At 35.8% G+C, this 21,892-nt stretch overlaps 9 protein-coding genes across 9 annotated transcripts; 4 read left to right on the top strand and 5 right to left on the bottom strand.

The window, feature by feature from the left end:
• Nucleotides 1-2,310: 2,310 nt before the first annotated feature.
• Nucleotides 2,311-3,360, top strand: VCUG_01450 (uncharacterized protein; the record flags this gene model as incomplete). Its single annotated transcript, XM_008076278.1, has 1 exon — nt 2,311-3,360. The coding sequence occupies one exon, from the start codon at nt 2,311-2,313 to the stop codon at nt 3,358-3,360; it is 1,050 nt and encodes a 349-aa protein (XP_008074469.1).
• A 39-nt stretch (nt 3,361-3,399) lies between these two features.
• On the top strand, nt 3,400-4,253 carry VCUG_01449 (uncharacterized protein; the record flags this gene model as incomplete). The annotated part of the gene is made up of 1 exon (XM_008076277.1): nt 3,400-4,253. The coding sequence occupies exon 1, from the start codon at nt 3,522-3,524 to the stop codon at nt 4,251-4,253; it is 732 nt and encodes a 243-aa protein (XP_008074468.1). The 5' UTR covers nt 3,400-3,521.
• Nucleotides 4,254-6,753: 2,500 nt separating this feature from the next.
• On the bottom strand, nt 6,754-7,352 carry VCUG_01448 (uncharacterized protein; the record flags this gene model as incomplete). Its single annotated transcript, XM_008076276.1, has 1 exon — nt 6,754-7,352. The coding sequence occupies one exon, from the start codon at nt 7,350-7,352 to the stop codon at nt 6,876-6,878; it is 477 nt and encodes a 158-aa protein (XP_008074467.1). The 3' UTR covers nt 6,754-6,875.
• A 30-nt stretch (nt 7,353-7,382) lies between these two features.
• Nucleotides 7,383-7,835, top strand: VCUG_01447 (uncharacterized protein; the record flags this gene model as incomplete). Its single annotated transcript, XM_008076275.1, has 1 exon — nt 7,383-7,835. One exon carries the CDS (start codon nt 7,383-7,385, stop codon nt 7,833-7,835), a length of 453 nt encoding a protein of 150 aa, XP_008074466.1.
• Nucleotides 7,836-11,458: 3,623 nt separating this feature from the next.
• Nucleotides 11,459-12,700, bottom strand: VCUG_01446 (uncharacterized protein; the record flags this gene model as incomplete). The annotated part of the gene is made up of 1 exon (XM_008076274.1): nt 11,459-12,700. One exon carries the CDS (start codon nt 12,698-12,700, stop codon nt 11,459-11,461), a length of 1,242 nt encoding a protein of 413 aa, XP_008074465.1.
• A 1,050-nt stretch (nt 12,701-13,750) lies between these two features.
• VCUG_01445 (uncharacterized protein) lies at nt 13,751-14,373 on the bottom strand (the record flags this gene model as incomplete). Its single annotated transcript, XM_008076273.1, has 1 exon — nt 13,751-14,373. One exon carries the CDS (start codon nt 14,371-14,373, stop codon nt 13,825-13,827), a length of 549 nt encoding a protein of 182 aa, XP_008074464.1. The 3' UTR covers nt 13,751-13,824.
• Nucleotides 14,374-15,570: 1,197 nt separating this feature from the next.
• Nucleotides 15,571-15,885, bottom strand: VCUG_01444 (uncharacterized protein; the record flags this gene model as incomplete). The annotated part of the gene is made up of 1 exon (XM_008076272.1): nt 15,571-15,885. The coding sequence occupies one exon, from the start codon at nt 15,883-15,885 to the stop codon at nt 15,571-15,573; it is 315 nt and encodes a 104-aa protein (XP_008074463.1).
• A 1,800-nt stretch (nt 15,886-17,685) lies between these two features.
• VCUG_01443 (uncharacterized protein) lies at nt 17,686-18,651 on the bottom strand (the record flags this gene model as incomplete). Its single annotated transcript, XM_008076271.1, has 1 exon — nt 17,686-18,651. One exon carries the CDS (start codon nt 18,649-18,651, stop codon nt 17,713-17,715), a length of 939 nt encoding a protein of 312 aa, XP_008074462.1. The 3' UTR covers nt 17,686-17,712.
• A 1,032-nt stretch (nt 18,652-19,683) lies between these two features.
• VCUG_01442 (uncharacterized protein) lies at nt 19,684-20,583 on the top strand (the record flags this gene model as incomplete). Its single annotated transcript, XM_008076270.1, has 1 exon — nt 19,684-20,583. The coding sequence occupies one exon, from the start codon at nt 19,684-19,686 to the stop codon at nt 20,581-20,583; it is 900 nt and encodes a 299-aa protein (XP_008074461.1).
• Between the last annotated feature and the right edge of the window lie 1,309 nt (nt 20,584-21,892).

The following is a 21,892-nucleotide window of genomic DNA, read 5'->3' as shown; positions in this document are numbered from 1 at the left end:
TATTGAGTATTCGTGGTGCTGTTTATCGTTATTTAAGGAAGATGCTTACATAGCGAGGAAATAGTATGAGTATTTATTAATACTGGGTATTACATACGAATAATACTGTTAGTGTGGTTGATACCGCTCGTGTTATAATTGTTATACCCGTGTTTTATCCTGGTACATTAATTACACAAATGTTGACCTGTACCTACCCTACTTGTTTATTTTACGTAGTACTCTGTTGCTAATACTAAATATTATTATCATATAGTAAACCGTTATACGTTCAAAATATACAAGCATATTTTTAAACCCTTGCCAGGAAATGCATTTGGTACTATATTGTGATAGATTCAGTAATTTTTGATAATGCACTGATAGAGCAATATGGTACTACGAGCAGGTAATTCTATGATTTAAAGAAGATGTGAACCGGGAGATGCATACAGAATGTGCTTTATCGAGCAGTTTCTTCCTGATATAGATAGCTATACACACCTCAGCCTACTGTTGACATCTGATCCTAACGTGAAAGTAGTAATACGGGTAAGAAAGAAAAGATGATCCGTATGTCCATGAGATGAAACCGCTCCTCACACAGAAGTTTGTGCCAGCATCCACCAAGATGCTTTTGGTCAAGTTCGTTCTACTTCCGATTGCAACCTACGGGTGCGAGTTGTATAGCGTCCACTACCCATTCTGGAATAAAAGTTATTCGAGCGCTTCTGAGGAAGATCATGAAAGTCATGGCTTGTATGTTAAAGTCACTGCTGCGGTTTCAGCACACCTTTATATTGTGATAGGACGCGAGCGAAGATTTTGAGCAAGATGAAAGACAAATTTTCCCTTTGAACTAAATTCTAGTGGTCATGACCGGATCTAGCGGACCACAAAAGTGTGTTTATTCGGATATTATAATGTGTGAATATAAGTAAACGAGTTTTAGTGAAAAAATGAGCTACTATCACATATGTTGTTTCCTTGCACTAGCATTGCCATAATTACCCCTAGACTTAGGATGTTGTTCTGTATTGTATCGTTTTCTTATTTTATTTAGCTTCAGCCTCATCTCTCAATACATTGGTACATTTTTTTCTTCTTTTTGCTGATAGCATATCAATTTGAGAGAAAACAGCTGTGCTGTAAAATTGCTGCAAAATCACACAAATATTTGCATAATAAATGCCAATTAAATTGATCACACTATAATATCTCATTAAATATTTTTATGTTACCATCATTTACAATTTTTCTTATTGCCTGTCAAAAAGATGCAATATAGTCATCAAGACCACGGTGATTAGCGCTCATTCTTGGTCAACCACCATATGTAAATATGTTGTTACGATAGAATATTTTTAATTAAATACCAGTTTAGTAACAATTGTGTCATGGCTCTAAAACACGTAATATCGATTGTGAAATGGCAACAAAATATCATGTCATGATTATCTTGAGAATACTAGCACATTGCATGATTATAATATTGTATGAATAACATAAAGAAGACGAGTACTGATCATTACAACCGGTTTGCTCAGCAACTCACAAAAAAACACTTCAAACAGTGCTTTAAGTAGTTACGACGTTAGAAAGACAAATGCAGGTGACATTTTATGCTAACAATAGTTGATCAACATTGATGACATTTATGTTCAATATTTGTTCGAATTGATTTGATGATAAGAAATTCATTTGGAGTAGAAATGATAACAGGAAAAGGAATACAGTGATATTAGCATACATAATATAACTGGTGCACATGCATTGTACTTAACATAAATATGATAATGCATTGATAATTGCATATTGTAATGTAGCATTCAGCTTTTCGTGAGGTAGATCAACACAGTCACAATATGAGCTTTCTGATCAAAAGCAAAACATGTGTTTAACAGCAATGTATTCATCACTCAACAATACTTTTATTTTTCAATTATCATATTATTTCATCTTATCGAAGTGCACACAATTAACAACAGTGTGTTGACCATGAATACTTCGTTCACACAAACAACTAGTTTATCATTTTCTGTAACAGGTTGATGAGAAAAGCAGGTCTATTTTGTGTGATCGATATCATAAACAAGAAAAGAATACACTAAACTTGTAAAAATGTGTGCAGCAATACTGTCAGTGTCAAAAAATTCGCAATTTAATACTAGCATTCTCCTCTAATCACATGACTGTTCATATTTGAGATGTCAAAAAAGCACTTACTGATAAGAATGAATTTCATTGTGATTTTTGCAAATTTAAAACTATAAAAGGAAAGAATTCTGTGAATCACATGATTTTTTTAGAAACTTGTTGTTGATTCATCAATTGTTATGTGCCAACATAGATGGTGGAGAGGATGATGACGGTTCAGAATATGTGTACGCAGAAGAAGAACTTAGGTATGATCTTGAGCACTTACTGGATGAACCTGAAGAACACTTGGATCTCAGGTGTGCCCACATTGTGGAACGTCTTCTCTTGTCAGATTGTGAGACACTTTTGGAGAGGGCAACAATGGAGAAATACGAGAACTTGAAAACCTTCTATCACGAGCTTTCAAAGACAATACAAATTGTCTACGAGGCAGAGAAGTTCAGCTTATACTTTTCTGCTCAACAGGAAGATAATTCTGAGCCAAGAGAGAGATTGAAAGTTTTTATTGACAAATCAAGCATTGAAAAAGCAAAAGATATTTTAAAACGATTCGACCGTGTGAATTTGACAATTGTTGTTCATAAATGGTCAAGAAATTTATCTGATGTCAATCTCGGTGATATAATGCAGAAATTTGATTTTATTACCGACCTGTATCTTCTATTTTTGACGCATATATATACAAGTGTGAACGGTAAATCTTATAACATGTTACAGAATTTTCTAAATTTCGAAAAATTTCCAAAATTGCGAACACTTAAGGTGAAGCATATGTTTGTAACAGATGAATTCTTAGAGAAAGTGAGTAACATGAAACTGGAAAGTCTGATGTTTATTGGATGTACTTTTCTCACTTCCAAGGATACTGTGCAAACTGTGCAACAATGTAAACAAATTGAGGTAGCTTTTGGAGAATCATATGAGAATATCTGTTTCAATAGGTGCAGGTGGTTTCGTCCTATTCTATCGCCTCTGGCACATAAACAAACAATAATAATCAAAGTCAATCTAAATAAGTGCGTAAAATTACGCAATCTGACGGTAAACACGGGTGAATATGCGAGTGTTATGCTCAGTGACCAAATAGTAAGGGGTCTAAGGTGTTTATCACTAGGCGAAAAGAACCGTGAACTGCTGCTTTCGTCTTTTCAGTGTTATGATATTATACCAGAGTATTTATCAATTGACATTTTTGATCTAAAGCTCGCTATTAAGTTTTAAAGGAAATTAACCGAAATGAACTTAAGCATTTAGTATTAATTTGTTATGTTAATGATGCTTCTAATTTATTTAACCTAGACTTTGCCGCCCTTAAAGTTTTAGAAATTGATGCTGGCGGTGGTAATTTGAGGTTGGATGCTTTGCTAACCAGTGGAATACAAATGAAAAAGTTAGAAACACTGAGAATAAATTGCTGGTGTGTAGATGAAGAGCTCATGCAAATGATAATTAAGTTCGAAATGTTGAAACATCTTGAAATTCGTATTGCGAATTGGTATTTTGGTCCAAGAATTCTACATAGACAACTAAGCAATTTGAAAGGTCCAATAGAAAAACTCCTTGTTAGTTCTGAGTTGACCATTTATGAACTGGTGAGGTCGATAGAACCTTTAAAAACGCTAAAAGAATTTCGCATAGATGGTAGATCCATTCAGTCATCATTTGATAGCTTCGCCAATCGAAATGATGATAAATGCCAACCTGCAAAAGTTGACGCAAATGAACAGAATTTAATGCATCTTAAACTTCACACTCTTCATGTTAGCGTAGATTCAACTTATGAAGAACTAATCAAACTTATATCACACGGAGACTTTAAAGCTTTCGCTGACATTAAGAAACTGGTGATAGATGTAATAGCAATACTTTCAAAAGACAATCAGGTGTCGTCTGAAAGTTCGCCAGAACTGCTAAATAACTTGATCGAAAATGTTTTTGAGACGTTCAAACAGCTTGATGTACTTGTGTTCTGTTATAAGAGTTCTGACATATCTGAAGAAGAGGCGCATATTCTCCGTGAGTTTTTTTCGTCAAGATGTAAATCTCTTAAGGAACGATGCGAGTGGTCAGATGAGTGCGATGAAGAACAAACCATTTTCGAGCTTTATAAGTAAAAGTTAAGTTATTTTTCGATATTCTGGTGCTGATCATTTCTTTTTCATGATTGTAATGATCTCAGGTCTCATTTTTCATGGTATTCAAGCAATCTATAACATATTAATGACATGTAACAGCATGAATGATGTTATCGATCTAAACACAATGTATTGTGTCTCCTGCATATGATCAACGCCATTGCAACAGAAAATTTGTTGATATGAACAATTAAGATCTTTGTTAAGAGTAAAGCGATTTAAAACCGCTTGCGTTGAGATCACTGCTCTGTCATGTTAACAGTAATGAAGTATTCACCAAAAGTAAGAGTTGGTATAATGTTGTGATCTATTCGAACATACTACGAATGACATGTCATTCAAAAAAGCGATTTGTGTTGTGAGATAGTCTAGCTGTCATGCATCGGTAGAAGTGTGACAAGCAATTTTAGATATGTTAATTTCATCAATTCACCTCCATTGTTTTAGAAAATTGTTGCTGTTAATCGGGCAACTGATGAGCTGCATTAATTAAATACGTGTGGCACGTTCATGTTTGTCTATTGCCTGACAGATATTGACAGGAGAAAATGGTCGTTCTGTGAAAGGTATGAGAGAGAAACAATATGGCATCTCTTCTGGGAATAATAATAATAGGTTGAGCATCGAATACGCTTTCCTGACTGGATGTTAAATTGCCACGGATCACATTTATCTGCAAATCTGAGAATAAAAATTCCTCAGAGTGCTCTTGAGAAATGGTGTCGCGTAAGTTACGGCTTACATTAGGATCAGCATTGTGATTGCAAAATATCTTTTTATTGTAATAAAGATGTGCATGAAGATGTTGTGCGAGATAATGCGCTAAGTTTCTTCATGAACTGGAAGTAAATATATACGGTTGGTCTCAAAGGACCATAAAAATGTGTTTTAAAGTGTTTTAGATGATAAGTGAACGTATTTGAATGAAAAAAAGAGAATAAGATAGGAATTAAGTGCCATATATGAACATTAAAATGTAAGGAGTAGTTAAAAATAGTATGAATTATGGATGAAAGCAATATACTTTATCATCAACTCGTATGAATGATCTTCGATATGGCAGACAGACTATTAAGAATGTTCTTATGAGAACAGGTAATTGTTCAGAAAGGTGCTCGGAAGAGTAGTTCAGTTCTATCCTCTACTCCTTGGGTGACCACGTAGTGGTATGGAATGTGTACTACTGCGCCAATATTGGATGAAATATCGTATTTAGGCAATGAAGGATGATCAAAGTACCACATATCGAATACTTTCTCACCTTCAACATTTATCACAGCTCTCTCATCCTGTAATAAGCGGGTTGTGCCAAAAAATCAGCATTTATAAATGCATTTAATTAAAACTATTGTAAATTAAGAACATTTTCTTGTGCAATACACGTAAGCACGCCATTCCTTTCTATCTCAATTTAAAGCATAAATTTAATGCGCTCGTAACTTATGCGTGCGTAAACACAAAATGAACACCTGCCAATATTTACAACTCGACCCCACATCCGTGCCGCCCTTACCTGTTCCTCTTCGAAAATATTACAAGAAATACAAAAAATGCTACAAACAGGAACAGAAAGAATCCTAGCACGTACACAGGTGTCATTCCCCCGTTTTCATCATCTTTTTCTTCCTCTCCCTTTCCCCATAAATGCACTATGTGTAGTAAAATATGTGCAAGCATTTTCTTCCTTTTATGTGCGGTTTATGTGCTTCGATGGATCACAGAATGGACGAATTGAAGGGGCGTTGATGATTCGTGTGGGGTTGATTGTGGGATGGTACGTATTCATGCGATGTATTGCATTGCATTATCGGTAGAATGACTGGAGTTACACTGTTTTATGCAATACATAAATGCGCATGTATACACCGTGATCATACTTTCTTTCCATCACTAGCACATCCTTTTATGATACAATGTTAATCTCACCACGTGAACAAATCATCAATGATGTTTCAGCACCTGTAAAACATTTTTATGCACACATAATGTATTAAATGATTTTTCATGCCATGTTGATACGGTGATGTGCTGTGATTGGTGACGCAGCATGAAAAGCATTAGATATTGTGGGACGGGATAAAATATTTTACGGATGTGCTGCTGAATTGATGGAAGAGCTTGAAAAGCATTTTATGTGTTTGTAATGGCTCACTGTGCAACATCGTACTGGCGTGTTACTTAGGAGAGCGTTCTGATGAGGGAAGTGATTTGGTACGGTTCAGGAATGAAAGAGTGGTGGTGGTACTGGCAGGTAAAACTATTTGTAAGAGATTGCTAGAACATAGGCTAAGATAAGCAATGAAACGGGTAGATTGTTTTAAAACGCATGAATTATCGCTGTGCATTGCTGTTGATGCACCCATTGCAACACGCCATGTTTTACTGGCGGTAGGAGTAACACGGTGTAAAGGAGCCGTTTCTAATCCACAGTGTTTTAGAAAATAAGCTAAGACATACTTTGAGAAGACCTGGTGACAGTTCGTTCAAAATACGATTTAGTTGAAGTGCCCTGCTCCAAAATATAAACTTGAAAGAACATTTCCTGATCTGAAAGATTTACTAGTACATTCACTCATACTGATACCACACCGCAACACCCCTTCACCTCAACCGTATCTCCTCCTCCCTCTCTATCTCCACTACCATGCTCCCCTGTTCCCTATGCTCCGTGTGCCTCACACTCCCAAAGTTAAACATGAACAGATGGCCGTTGCTGTTCCTCCTCAGACAGAACAGGCAAGGCTGTGTCACGTGGTACCCCACGCATGATACACAATTTATGCAGAGTATCTCTCTAATAAAACACTTGCACGTCCTTGTAATGTACGTTCGTGGATCAATCAGCACGTTCATGCACCGTGCACTTGAAAATAACTTAATCTTTGGATTTGATATCAGCATGGCTTGTACAGCGTGTTCACTTACCCTGCACTTGCACCGCCTACAGCTGAGAACGAAGCGTGTGCTCATTGATAGGAGATTTATTGTTGTGTTTATATAAAATGGGAAAATCTTAATTAAAATATTTGTGATCGTTGGTTTTGGTGTGGAGTAGGGGGGTGACAGCACGGTTATCATGCATTATTATATATTTATGCATTTGTATGCATGGCGTATGCTTGTTTTAATGCGTTCTTAAAACGTAGAAATTATTTATCACGTTTTGAATTAATTAATTTTAGAGTCTTGACCTGTTCTATTACCGTATTATTTGTATTGTTATTACCGTATTATTTGTATTGTTATTACCGTATTATTTGTATTGTTATTACCGTATTATTTGTATTGTTATTACCGTATTATTTGTATTGTTATTACCGTATTATTTGTATTTTTATTACCATCCTATCCATACTATCCATCCTATTCATACTATCCATCCTTTCCATCCTATCCATCCTTTCCATCCTATCCATACTATCCATCCTTTCCATACTATCCATCCTTTCTATTCTATCTTATTCCTATAATCATGTATTTATGCATGGAAGGTTAATCTTTAAATTAATGTTTACAATTCTTACTATTTTATTTATGCACAATTGTACGTATGTTTATTAAATAACGGTGATTGCAAATTAAATTCATGCACTTTTTCATCCCAGTACCACGTACCAAACGATCTAAAATACTAGAAATTGCTCTTTACAGCAAATATTTATTATTTCATATTTATTGTTGCATGTGATCATGGCATTTTGCGGTATAAAATATAAAAAATGCATAAAACATAAAAATAATATTTTAAACCATCAATCTCCTCGTTCTACTACGAATACGTTTATTCACCTCTTCTCGTTCATCTTTTTAATGCTGATTTTCATTTACTAATTTACAGTATCATTACGTGCAGCATTACTTTTTATCCATTTTATTATTCCCAAATTATAAATTACAATTAATCCGTACATAACCGTACGTAAATGCGTTAAAAATTATTTTTCATTCGTAAACAGTTCAATGCACTGATTGTTACACTGCACATGACAATATGTGCATAAAAAAATTTTATTTTCATAAAAGGATGTATTAATTATGCAGAATATGCGAAGCATAACCATCCGTACTATGAAAATAGGATTTAAGTGCAAGACCGTGTTATCCTTGCAACACGGGTGAACAATTCGTGTTACCGTACCTGTAGGAGAAAAGAACATTTACGATTTGAAAAGAAGCTACGCCAAATCGATGTACACCAACGAATACGCTTTGCAGCATATTTGCTTTATTCTGCAGGTGATAATACAGGAGGGCGCTTTATTTATATTCAGGGCCCGTAACTACAACAAAAACGAATACCTGTGTGAATTATGCATTAATTCTGTCTTCTACTCAAATGATGTGTACAGAACGATTTATTTATCTTTAGGCAGTGCTGTAAAGAGCATTATTATTTGATGTTGACATTTAAAGCCTTTTAATTTAGCATAAATGGTGCTGGAGATGAACTGAGTACTAAATCGAATTACTGCTTGTAACGAGGTGAAGAGTTGAGGTAGAATAGATTTAGTTTTTTGCGTTCAACTGAATTACCGACTTACACCTAATCGTGTTCTTTGATTATGCATTGTTGTGAAACAGTTTAATCAAACATCCCTCATGGTTTTTGTAGATCATTCCATTCATTGTTAAAAAATGAATTATTTATGCATGGAATGAGGTGAAATATGGAAGAACAATGATTGACGGACAGGTACTCCGTAATATGAATCGTGCGTAAGGAGATGAATGTCCAACAACCCGTACTAATAGTAAATATCCTCATAGCAATATTCCAATCTCACAGCTTTCTTTCCCTTTATACCACCATCCATAAAAATGGTAGAAACGAGCATATCACCGTTCACCCTGTACAGAAACTCGGTAATACATTCTAGCTTGTGTATATCAATGTATAATGTATCGATCTTGTTTGATTTCAGCTGTTCTTTAGCTTGTTCTAGATTTATGGTCTTTGCTTTTGGTTTTAGCCTGTTGCCAAGGGCAAATATGTGTTCCATTGGGGGAAGAGATGATTTGAAAATAAAATGTGGTATAATATTGAAAACGAGAATGGGTGATAAATCGTACTAATTATGGTTTGTTATGTGGTGTAAACGAAGTAATAGGTGCATTTGTTGATGGTTTGCTGCGCGGTAGTTGAAAATAGAAGAGTGTAATAAATCGTATTAGTGATTACTGATAAATCTGGTAAATGTATCTGTGATCCAAGTGGATCACATTATACAGCAAGTATGCTTGGTATGTACAATGTATACCTTCTGTGTATTCACCCTACAAGTTAACACGTAACAACATTCGATTCATACATAATTTTATACATTTTGTTAGGCTGTATTTGATTCATCTCTTCGTTTTATCACAAGCTGAAACACCAACCGTTTTTGTTCAACAGTACCTGTGCTTCATTCGTTGCTCCAATCTAATACCAGTGCCTATAGCGTACATCTTTCTTCTCATGCCAATATTTAGCAGAGTTTTTTGTTCAAACGGCGGATATGAATTTCTATCCATCCCTGTGTGGCACCGGAAGGGAAGTCTTTAGTTCGCACCATTGTTAAGGAAAACGGTTCATTTAAAGTTGACATGGAGAGTAATAATTTTAGTTAACATCGATATGCAGCAAAGGATCACCATTTCTTGAAATATATTCTGGCAATAGCACAATATCGTGTTGTGTGATCAGGCGGTACCTAGCAGAACATCCAAAATAATTGAGCAACAGGAAATATCGTGTTGTGTAATCAGGCGATACCTAGCAGAACATCCAAAATAATTGAGTAACAGGAAATATCGTGTTGTGTAATCAGGCGGTACCTAGCAGAACATCCAAAATAATTGAGCAACAGGAAATATCTGCGTAGTACATGACCAATTACAAAAAAACAAATTAACATAAATTTTGTGGAATATGTGGTACTACTGTTAGCTGATATGTTCACGTTCATCAATTATTCTTGTTTTCTTATAGGATTTGTTACGTACTGTTTCATATTTACCGAGAAAGTATAAAAAAGACAAAAAGATAAATTTACGATGCTTGTTCTTGCAATCGGTTTAACTATAATAGCAATCTTACTAGGCGATTTAATAGTATCAAGCGATAGAGATCCTTTATGGGAGAGGGCGCACAGGATAGGACCATCATTTTAAAGGGCTGATATTAATTATATGATGCATGTTTTGCTAGGCTATGAACTGTTGCTGCAAAACGATGCTTCTATCCTACCAACAAAGCTAATTAGCATCGAAGAACAGCTTTAATACATAATTGTGGATTATTTTACCGTATTTGATTACCAGTTGTAAATAAATTAACGTTTACAACGTTAGTAATAACATGATACGACCATATTTTATGGGCATACCATGTGTAGAAGTGTATTATTGTGTTGTATTCGTACTCGTACGACTCATTGGGCGGAATTGATTGGTGTTCGTTCCTTCTCTTAAAATCAGTGAAACGTTCCTCAAAATTATAATATTACACGCATCTTGCCTGTTTAAACACTACCAAGCCATGTATCACGTTCTTCTTGTGATTGAAAGGTAAAAAATACGCTATAATGAACGAATCAGGTGTGCAAGCACGTAGATATATCATTGTATGCTTTTATTTGCTTGTTCGTGATTTATTAGTGGTCGCAGCACTTGTCACATGTGTGATATAGTTAACACTCAATTACACGATCATTCTTGGCACCTGTTAGAAAGACAAAAATAGACCAAACGGTTGCTGTTCGATCTGCTATATAAGTATTGTCAGGATTGGTACAAATTTATTATGAATTACGTATTACCTGGTGTCTACTCTTCTGCTAGAAAAAGGGTGATTGCAGTTTACTTTTCCATTTGTTCCTGCTGCTTAGTATTTAAAACGGGCATTTGTACAGTAACACCTACTATGGCTACGAAAGCGCTCCTCATTTGTGACGTTAAACTGTTCAATCACGTATAAAAATGTATCAGATATATCTTCTGAGGTTCAAGTGATTTGCACCGTATTTTATTGGAACAGATCAGCTGGTTATACCGCCGAGATATGTTGTGCATAACTCGTAAATATCACGCCCGTTTGCTTCCAAAGATGAAGAGTGTACGCTCTTTAATTAATGTTAAGCATTCCATCTCCTCCTTAACTCGCTGTAGATAGAACTTGCCGAATCTGCAAATTCATCTAGTCTCTAGTGCGTGAGCAGTTTAAAAAACGAAAGTCCAAAGACACAGCATCCAACCACAAATCCTACACTACCTAGCCACACCAGCCATTTCTTTCTCTCCACTCCCATATTATAGTAAAATAGAAGCGGGAAAATCAAGCATATCATTGTGGACGCGGTGGCACCCACAAATGCATACATTTCGCCGAGATTAAGGCCTGTGATGGTCAGCACATACGTGCTTATGAGGAGCAGAGTCGTGATCACAGCGTGAACAAGATTGTTTCTTCGCTTTTTTGCGTTGAATCCTAGCAGGTTGTATACGTATACGCGTGCAGGGTTTATCTGGAGTGGATATGAAAATCCCATCACACACACATACAAAAAGTGCAAGAACAGCGTAATGTTATCATCTGGATAACTCTTCAGAACGTTGTCGCGCATGTTTGTGGCGTACAATGCGTAGTTCGTAAAGCCGAACACCATGTAAATGACGAAGCTCGTGATCGTGGTGGCATACACAACCTTCTTCATTTTGTGTGGCGAGTTGTCAACAACCTCATTTTGCACCGATATCAGGTTCTGATGGCACGTGAATGCAAACACAAACGTTCCCAGGCCCTTTAACCACTCTATTGATATCGGTTCGTACAGAGTCACGTGTTCAAGAGTGCCATGTTTAACAAAGTTATACATGGAGAAGAACAAAATGAACGAAATGGCAATCAGGCCAATCGATGATGTGTACTTTAAATTTTTGAGCTGCCTAAAATATGTGATCGGCGAGATACAACACAGAAATACGAGCAGCGCTACCTTTGGCTTCGAGAGCACCGACTCGTCGAACACAAACCGGACCAAGTTCGGAAGTAGCTCCCTTATAATGATGAGGTACGAGGTAGCCACGCCAAAACACTTAAAGAACACGAAGAAGTCCACAATAAACCGTGTACGTGGCACACTCTCCCTTGCCAACGATGTTATGTTTGTCGAGCGGTCATCGAGGAACGCGTTGCAGTACAGGAAGATTGTCTGTCCCACCATGGACAGAACAGCCGAGATGCACATCAAAAAAAACGTACTAATGGCGCCATACGACTTAAAAAGCATAGGTATGTAAAGTATGCCGCTCCCTATTATGGTCTTCAGGATATTCACGTAGCCAGAGATGTATTCTTTCATGAGCAATGGTATTTGTGTTATGAAACATCGCTTATAAATGGTAACACCGATTTGTTTCAGAATTTGTTCAATTAATGTAGACATGTAGTAATTGATAGAATAATTCAGCACACACCAATGGGCATGTGAGCCCAATGAGTACCCTTTCTGTTCAAAGTACTTTTATTTATCTCCTTATACCACAGCATCCATACGATCCTATGAAAATCTTCTGTGTCCCAGTGTACGGAAGTATGTGTGATAAATTCAGTTCAATAACATTTACGTACGGTGTACAATTTGGCATTGATTCTGTGCACAAGACCAGGAATTGACCAGAACAGGATTTTTTACGGATGAAACCTATATTCGTGACAAATAGCTTTTTACACCGGATGAGAAAAGGCATTTGCTCCGTATTATAAAGTAAAACGCATAATCTGTTGTACTTATGGTTCAACATGGCCGCGAACAGGACTTCAACAAAAATTACGCCAAATCTGGAATGGAGAAAAAGCGGTCGTAACTACAGATAACACATCACCGCTTCATTTTTACAAGCCTCAGATATAGTTACTTGGTACTGAGCATTAATTCGTTCTGTAAAGAAATCACAACTCAGTACAATTCGTACGTATCACGTGGTACACGTATTTCAACCATCAAATGATCGTGAAAACAATTTATGCGGCTTCTTATCGTACATAACCACCAATAGCGATTCTGGTACCAAGAGTCAAAAAATACTTCTACAATCTGGGCATGTAACATTTTCTTCATCCATGATTCTTATCAAAAAAGTTGCCTTCTATTGATTTAAGGAGTTGAAAAAATCATAATGCCCGTGCATATTGAGCGGACCATATTCTTTGGTATGAACCGCACAGATCATGGTAAACATGACTGTATATCCCTGCAACTTGAGCTGAACGTAATAAATTGGCGTAGTACGGATTATGAAACGCGGTCTATGCTCCACATCTATTTCCTGCACCATAAATACTAAATTAAATTAATCTTTTGTTGTACATTCCTCTGACAGTCATTCTTGTTCCACCGCGCCAGATCACCGGAAATACCCTGTGAAAGAGAATAATTCACTATGATCTATGAGCTCGCTTCTAATTATCTTTCACATTCAAAGCATTCACCTCAATTGAAAGTACAAACTTTTAATTAACACATGGCTAAGGATAAATTCCCACTAACACGCAACACAGTAAACCATTTCATTCATACTTCAAATACTCTGCACGTACAGGCTTCTTTAAAGGCACCATGTATCGTTTATCTCCATCTCTTTCCAGCGATATCCTCATATCGTACGCATCCTCTTCAGGACTGGTGTAGTATCCTAACACTCTCCTGTACTTGACGTAACCATTTCTTTCGTAGAATGCGATCGCCTTAAAATTACTACATCGCACAAAAAGATCGACAAAGTACGCATTTCGTTCATTTCCTTGTGCCTCAAGGATGTGCATTAAAGACGTGGCCAATCCACATTTTCGATGCGTTGGCGCTATACTCAAAGAAGACACATGCATGGATAAAACACCCTTTTTTTCCTGTTTTCCGATGATATAGCCCACAACCCGGGAAGTGTACAAGAAATAGGGTGAACAAAGATCCTGCGTCTTTACAAGGCACATATTGTCTGAAAAGTTGAGATGATAGTACAGGTAATAGCTTAGAGAGTAATTGTCTGTTGTGGAGTCTAAATTGACGAGATCGAGCGAAAAAATGTCTTCTGGGAGGAAAGGCACGGTCTTATACATGGGGGCATGGTTCAAAATTTGCAAAAAATAAACGTGGTGCAGTCTGAAGAATAACTAGGGGCGTTTGTACGCAAGAGGGAGCACGAATTAGCCTTTAAATTTGCTATAGCAAAAGTTTCAGAACGTAATTATCACATTCCAGCCGTATAAAATATGTCATATGTTCGCTTGCAAACGGATAAAGAGTTAACAAATCTTTTAGCATCTTTCATGTTTGAAAACGTTCATTTGATCGATAGCCGAATGGATGGTGCTCAAAACGGTGAAATAATACTTAAACAGGAATAATTTGGTTTAATGATGATTTAACGACAAATACAGTATTTTTGTATGATATAAATCATTTGTACAATACGATTCATATTTTTTTATTTCAGTGTGCTATATCTTATCGTGAAGATGTACTAAAAAAATGAAAGAGTACTTCTAGTTCGTATTTTAATACAGCAAGAATGTAAAAAATTTGTTTTAGTAGATATTGTGGTATATCGGAGTAAACAGCCTTTCATAGGTGAAATATAAAAGTAAATTTGGTATTGCGACGATATCAGCTATTTAAATGATTAAAAACAAAATATGGGAACAGCTGCAAGATCGATCCGAGATGTAGCGATCTACACTGATGTTCACTTCATAACAAGAGTGACCTGTAATATTAATATCTTTGAGAGCATCACAACAAATAATATATCGTATAAAATCGTAGATACAAAGGCACGAACAGATTATTCTGGCAAGAAAATGAAATAATTGCTAACCAGCGCTTTAATTCAACCAAACATAATGAATTAGGGCGTTTATAATTAATTGTGGTACGTAGTAGACAATATATTACATTATAAACAATTAAATTAAACAACACCTTTTGATGAACTAAAATAACATCCATTGCCTTGTTCTGAGTCATATCTAGGCAATATGACAAGACAATAATTAATTAATACGTTGGTAATGTTGTGCTATGAAACACAAAAATACGTTTCGGTGCCCATCGTGTTTGATGTTACTGCAAAAACCTCGTCCATAATTAATCTGGTAATCCAGATTTTGTTTTTTATTTTAGGATAGTGGTTATTAACATATATCAAGTAATTCCCTCAAGAAAGGCACGTTCTCGCGTTAAAGATGTTTTTTAATAGCACAATATGAAGTGGTAGCGTAAATCATACAACACGCGAGCACCACATAATTAGCTATCTACGAAAACACCAACACACTAAAAGACTCCGTCACCCTTGAGCATCCGTCCAACAAGCTGTTATTCAGTTCTCTCGTGTCAACAGATCTTCTTTTATCACATTTCTCTGCGCTCACATTTCTCCGTCCGATAAAGTACAAGTATAAACCAATCAAAAGCAATAAACAGAGAATACACACAATGGTAATGATATCAAACAAATCGTTATCAGGTGTTATAACGCTTTGTGTCGGCATGTAAGACATGTCTGATGGCTGAAAATTCTCTGTTATTTGCTGTTGTTCATAAGTTATAGTATTTTGTTCCTCTAACATTTTTAGCTCGTACGAGTTTAATCTATTAAATAACCGCAATTTACCCTTTTGGTAATCGGTTGAAAAAATATATCGGAAATATTTGCAACCCAAAGCAAAACAAATGGTTAAATAGGAATGATAAACTCAACCATATGATAATGCAATGAATAAAAGCATGCAATCAATAATTAAACGCTGTTGTTGGAGGGTAGAGCACTTTATAATGCGAATAAATACGGTAAAAATATTTCGATTGCAGCACGTGTAATTGCATGTATAAAATATCAAATGTGCATCAAAAGTATTATCTAAGCATAATTGGCAACATATCGGAATTTCTACTCATTATAAAAGGCAAATTGGCGATCATCCATTTAAGGACATATGCCATACATTCATATCTATAAGATTAGAACTATACATCGAATCCTGTTTGTTTTATAATCACAAACCGTCATAATAAATTAATTATTATTCGTATTTCTATAAATTTTAATTTTTTTTCCTGTTCTGAAGTATCAAACGAAGAGCGTCTTGTTAAAACATCATTAACCTATTCAAGCAAAACATAATCGGAAATACGATTTGAATATTTTACCGTAGATCTGCATATATTCTGTGAGTTAAGAGACTTGAAACTTAAAAAGTCATCAATATAAATAACCAAACAACTGGGTGTCTGTTAATTAGTTCACAAAAAAATCTAAAACTTTCATTTCACACTTTCACGAAAAAAAACAAATGTTGTTATAGAATTCATTGTCTCAAAAATACTCTCAGCTGTTATTAATAAACAATATTAAAATACACGATTAACAAATGCAAATTAGTTCATTAACCTTCACCACGATTAACTACAAGTGAATTGTTCGATTGGATGCACGAGAAAAGCTGCACTTATTCTTCTTTAGTGCATACATACTTGTTTTCTTGCATATATTAGCGAAACCATTGGTTTCTTGTACTAGTTCGTTTTATAAATCGATCAAGAACTAAGAAAGGATGCTAAGATGCGTAAGCTAGAAAGGCCGAAGATTACATTTCGCAAATCTTGGGAGGCAGTGACGAGATGATGTATGTTCCTTTGCCACAAATAAATTTTCTGGCTAAGAAAAATACTCTGTTCGGTATTGACGTATGAAAGCAATAATTTTACAAAATCTATTTTTATACCATTCTCAAGCACACAAAGCCTTTTTTAAAATTTGTTTTTCTAGGACACATCCCTGCCGCATAGCCGCTGATCTTTGATTGCGTTGACATGTACTTTATAACTCCGTATTAATACGTTGACAATAGTTTATGCCAGCAGATGGTTCAATTCAATAAGCAAAGAACTGCAGAAGCAACGAAGACAATAGCCCGTAAGAGGTTCGATCGAATCAGAACATGTTGAGTGTGTGTTGCAGTGAGTAAACCTTTTGATCATATTTCGTATCGCTGATGTTTTTACCAAAAAAAAATCATGTTTCTGTTCTATGAATGAAGAGATAGCCGATTTAAACTATCTTAAAGGCCATAGCTATATTCATTCACTCAATAAAACATAACAATCGATTCAGCGTAATATGAATTATAAACAAACGTACTGTTTATAAAAAGCAATCAGCTCGATTGTAAATTTCTAAATTGGCTGGTTTCTTGTTGGTTGTAAGGCCATATTTTATTACATACGTATTTCCATCAGGCAAAAATAACCTCGTGGATAAAATGTTTTTCGTAACCAAGGATTTACTACGCTAAATGGGTAGACATATACAATATTGAATAAATACAAGTAAATGATCTTTCTAAGCAATGTTCATGCCATACTTACGTCGGAGTTCTAACATTTATTAACTTTAATTATAGGAAGAAACAAATTTCAGGCTTCTTATCGCAATATTTCTTGGTGGCAGCGCAATAAACCACATATCCGCATGTTTTCAAATATTTTTCTGAGTATATATGCCTGGTCTCATACACCAGCGGCCTATTACTTTCATTTATTTCATCACCACATCCTTTGCATCTAAGGAAGGTGTTTGTTCGCCTTGAATACGGTAATTTGGCAGCTAGACTTTGTATCCACGGCAGACAAGTCGGACATTCATCGGCTCTCTTCTTGTTCAAGCAGTCGATGCCATTAAGCGTTATTATGCCAGCAACTATTCGATTTGTCAATCGCGTCTGTGGTGGCAACCCTTTAATGTGGCACAGGATCCTTTTGTACTCGTTAATCAGATCATTGAGATGAACATTTATTTTTTCCATGTGCGAGTTAGCGTCCCGTACCAGAAGAAACAACCATTCTCTTATACTCCCCACAGGTATTTGCTTAGTTCTGATGAATTGTATAGCTTCATTGTATTCCTTGTTGCAGCAGTGCATGATGAAAGTTCTGATGTTCAGATTCTCCATTAAATCACTTTTCAATTCTTTTAGAAGTATTTTATTGGCCTCACAAAAGGTTCGTAGTTCTTCCAAGTTGTTTTTCCTTATGTCCTCCTCTTTCTGCCTCAGTTTCTCAAAATACGGTATTTTTTGTTCATAAATGTGGATGTTGTTTTGCTCAAGATACTCTTGAATGGCATAGTCCAAGTTGTCAAGCGGTTTTAAACCATCATCACGCTCCAGTATTGCGAATTTCTTCTTTAAACTCTCTTTTAGTAGTTTCAACTTATCCCTGAGCTGTTCCTTGTTGATCTTTCCTTTGAAATGCATATCCATTAGTTTTTTTATGAGACGAGCAGTGTTCCGTGTAAAAATAAGCAGTTCTGCCTCGTTTATAGATTCTTCTGTCATGTTTATTTATTTTTGAGTTCAGAATATGTGTCATCACAAAGTTTTATCAAATTTAGATCAGTAAACAATCGAGCATTGCATCGTAAACACGTTGTTTCGTGCTGTAAATAATGTCTGAATCAGGCCTAAATTATCGTGATTTATTTTTGCTTGCTCTCTCTGTAGATCATATTTATTGCGTATGTATTGCTCAAAACGATATGTTTTTACTTATAAATCGTTTTTTGGACTAAATCAATTCATTTATTCTAACTTACGTTATTGTCCTCGGTTTATTTATATTTCAGTTGCATGGTCTTTCTTGAACGGATCAGAATAAAATTGGCACAATTTTACAAAATGCTTTACACAATCGCGCACTTTTAATTAAACTACTGATAGTACCAAGACTAACCTTCAATATTGTATAATTCCATTATTTTTATCACCTTGTTCTCAATCTAAAATAAATCTATGTAAATGTGTAAGAACTGTGGTTGAACTTGGCTACGATGTAACGACCAGTTGTATATCTTATTCATATTTCCATGCCATTTCATCCTCACAGTTTATTACCAGAGTGTTGGTTTGATACGAATAGCTATTGCGAGCTCAGCCGTTTCTTTATGTGTTTATTTCTACCTCGATATGAGTGGCAGAACTACCTACCATGTGAACAAGCAATGAGTGCAAATATTTGCTGGTCTAGCCATTGTTATGTAAGAAGAAAAATAATTGTACTGTTGGTGAAAAAATGATGGTTCAACGTATGTGATTGATTTCATTTACAGAGTGCAGATGGTCATTCCCGTATTCTTATTCGTGTTATACAGGTAAAATTTTGCTACTCACAACACAGTAATTAACCTCATGTGTCTAAAAATAGCTGTAAAAGCCCACAGCACCCTACATACGTGGTTGTTAGAGGTTCTTTTCCCATTACAAGAATTTCAAAACTTCTTGTACTGCATTACCGCATTCTCTGTTGGCAATATCTGCTTATAGCACAACATTTCTGTGATTGTTCAAATTTTTTTAAGTTGCTTACCCCCTATGGTCTACAAATATGACCTGGATAATGACGAGGTATCAGATACCATTAGTCAGAAGTATCCGGCGCTATGCCAATTTTTAAAATCACCTGACAGCAATCTGCTGCCAGAAATATTAACATATTCTTGCGTAGCAGTTTTAAAGAAGCTCATAAAAACTAAATTTACGAAATTAGCAGAACCAAAAAATCTGCTAGTACTAATCGAAAAGATGCTGCTCTATAATTCAACGACAACTATCCTCCTAATTAATCTGTTACGATACTGCGATAGTCAGCCTTTTGTTGGCGAATGGATGCGCAAGATCAGGGTCAAGTACGGTGATTATTTCCAGCAAACGTCCTTCCCGTCGTTTTACAGCTATGTAATCGATGATGACACCAATAACAACGTTCACTGCGAATATTTCATAAAAATATCACCACAGCTGGAGAGCTACATAGGATTCTTCCTGTTAGCGAACAATAACCATAATTTTTACATCGATCTACTTTTTGAGAAGGAAATAATGAACAAAAAAATCGCCAGGAACGCTTTAAATTACTTGGTTGGCCTGGACATAAATGATAACCTGATAATGCTCTACGGCGCAGTGCTAAGGCGTTATAACCTTGAGGAATATAGCGTGGATTTGAAAGAAGTGAAAAACGTTCTAGATGATATAAAAAAATTGAATATAAAGAGATACTTTGCCATTATAGAGAGCGGTAAACCCTTTATAAATAGGGAATTTTACCACATCACTCTTCTTCAATCCAAGAAATGGGATGGATATTTGCAAATGTTGTTCTGGAAGATTCTGATATACCAAAAAATAGCATTTGATTGGACAGTGCCTAACAACAGCAATAACAATGAATTTGGAAAGGATGCGCTTATGGTACTAGATAACCTTCAATAATTTTATAAGATCTAAGCGGATTGGCAGAGTTTCTCTCCGGCAGAACCATTGGATAATTCTCAAGAGATGGTTTATGTTGATGGACTTTCATAGGGAACACGTATCGATAAAAGTAGAATTACGGTGAAGGTGAAGTGCGTGTTAGGAAGTGTGTTGCTTTGGCTGTTGATGTGTGAGGATACAAATAAACGACTTTTAGAGAAAAAAATTAGGTAGACCGCCAATTTATGTGAAATTATTGAAAGCTCTCTAGCATTCAAGCTTTACATCTCATATTCAAAACTATTTGTACGGTAATTATATGTGTGGTACATCCTCATACAATTGTACCTTTACAATGATAAAGGTGCTGTGTGTATAACCTTGGAGTAAAGTAAAAATATGTGCGTAATGTTATCATCATATGGTAGTTTATGGTTCAGTGTAACCAAAGAATAGAACGTGAAAGTGAACGAATTAGTGGAATGCAGTGGTTCACTGTCCTCCTGTGATGAACAAATATGAGAATATAGTGTTGTACCTCCTCGCTCGGGGTAGTAGGTTTGCGAGTACCAGTCATAGAACTTAAGGTATGAACATGGTGATGATTGAACTATTGTTAGTATTTGAGTAGCCTCTGAGATAGTAAAAGTTCATTATTGATAAGAATCCACTAAATGGTACTTAATTGTTCCTTCGTTAAGTTTAACCAGCAAACGAGATGCGAACAACTATCAAATAAAAGTTCGTATCGCAGTTGATGCGAGAGATGCCTTTGTTGTATTAAAAACAGCAGATAACATTTTTATAAATTATTGCAGTATATTTGTGATGCGAACAACGCTTGTGATGTATTGGTAAGTAAAAATGATCTATAAAATGCTCGTGTTAGTACTCCACAAAACTTTAGCATTCTCTGCGGGTTGTTGCACCCTCGCATCCCCTGTGCCGAAATCAAGTATTTTTGTACAGTTACCTCATGTGCAACCTGTGCCTTCCTAAAATATTTTGGTCTCCAGGCCCATCTTGTAAAGACTGTACAATTCTTTTTAGGACTGTTACGGTCCAATTAAAAGCTTTACTTGTATGTGGGTGTGCCACACAGGTATTCAACTCAATCGGTTAAAACATAATCTTTCATTTTAACGCTGAATGCATCTTTTCCTAAAAATGTATTTAATTATTGATACCATACAGTTCTCCTACCTCCACTTAATACCATTTTCTCGATGCGTCAACGGCATTTACCGTGGCTTCCTCAGCTTTTGGTTCAGGAGTCAAGTCCCAGTCTGTAATAAAACACCCCAGTGCAAGAATAATCAGCATTGAA

This window comes from Vavraia culicis (genome assembly GCF_000192795.1).
Source record: "Vavraia culicis subsp. floridensis unplaced genomic scaffold supercont1.22, whole genome shotgun sequence".
NCBI classification, from domain to species: domain Eukaryota; kingdom Fungi; phylum Microsporidia; family Pleistophoridae; genus Vavraia; species Vavraia culicis.
The sequence above is the reverse complement of the archived record's forward strand: the minus strand, read 5'-3'. Positions and strand labels throughout refer to the sequence as shown.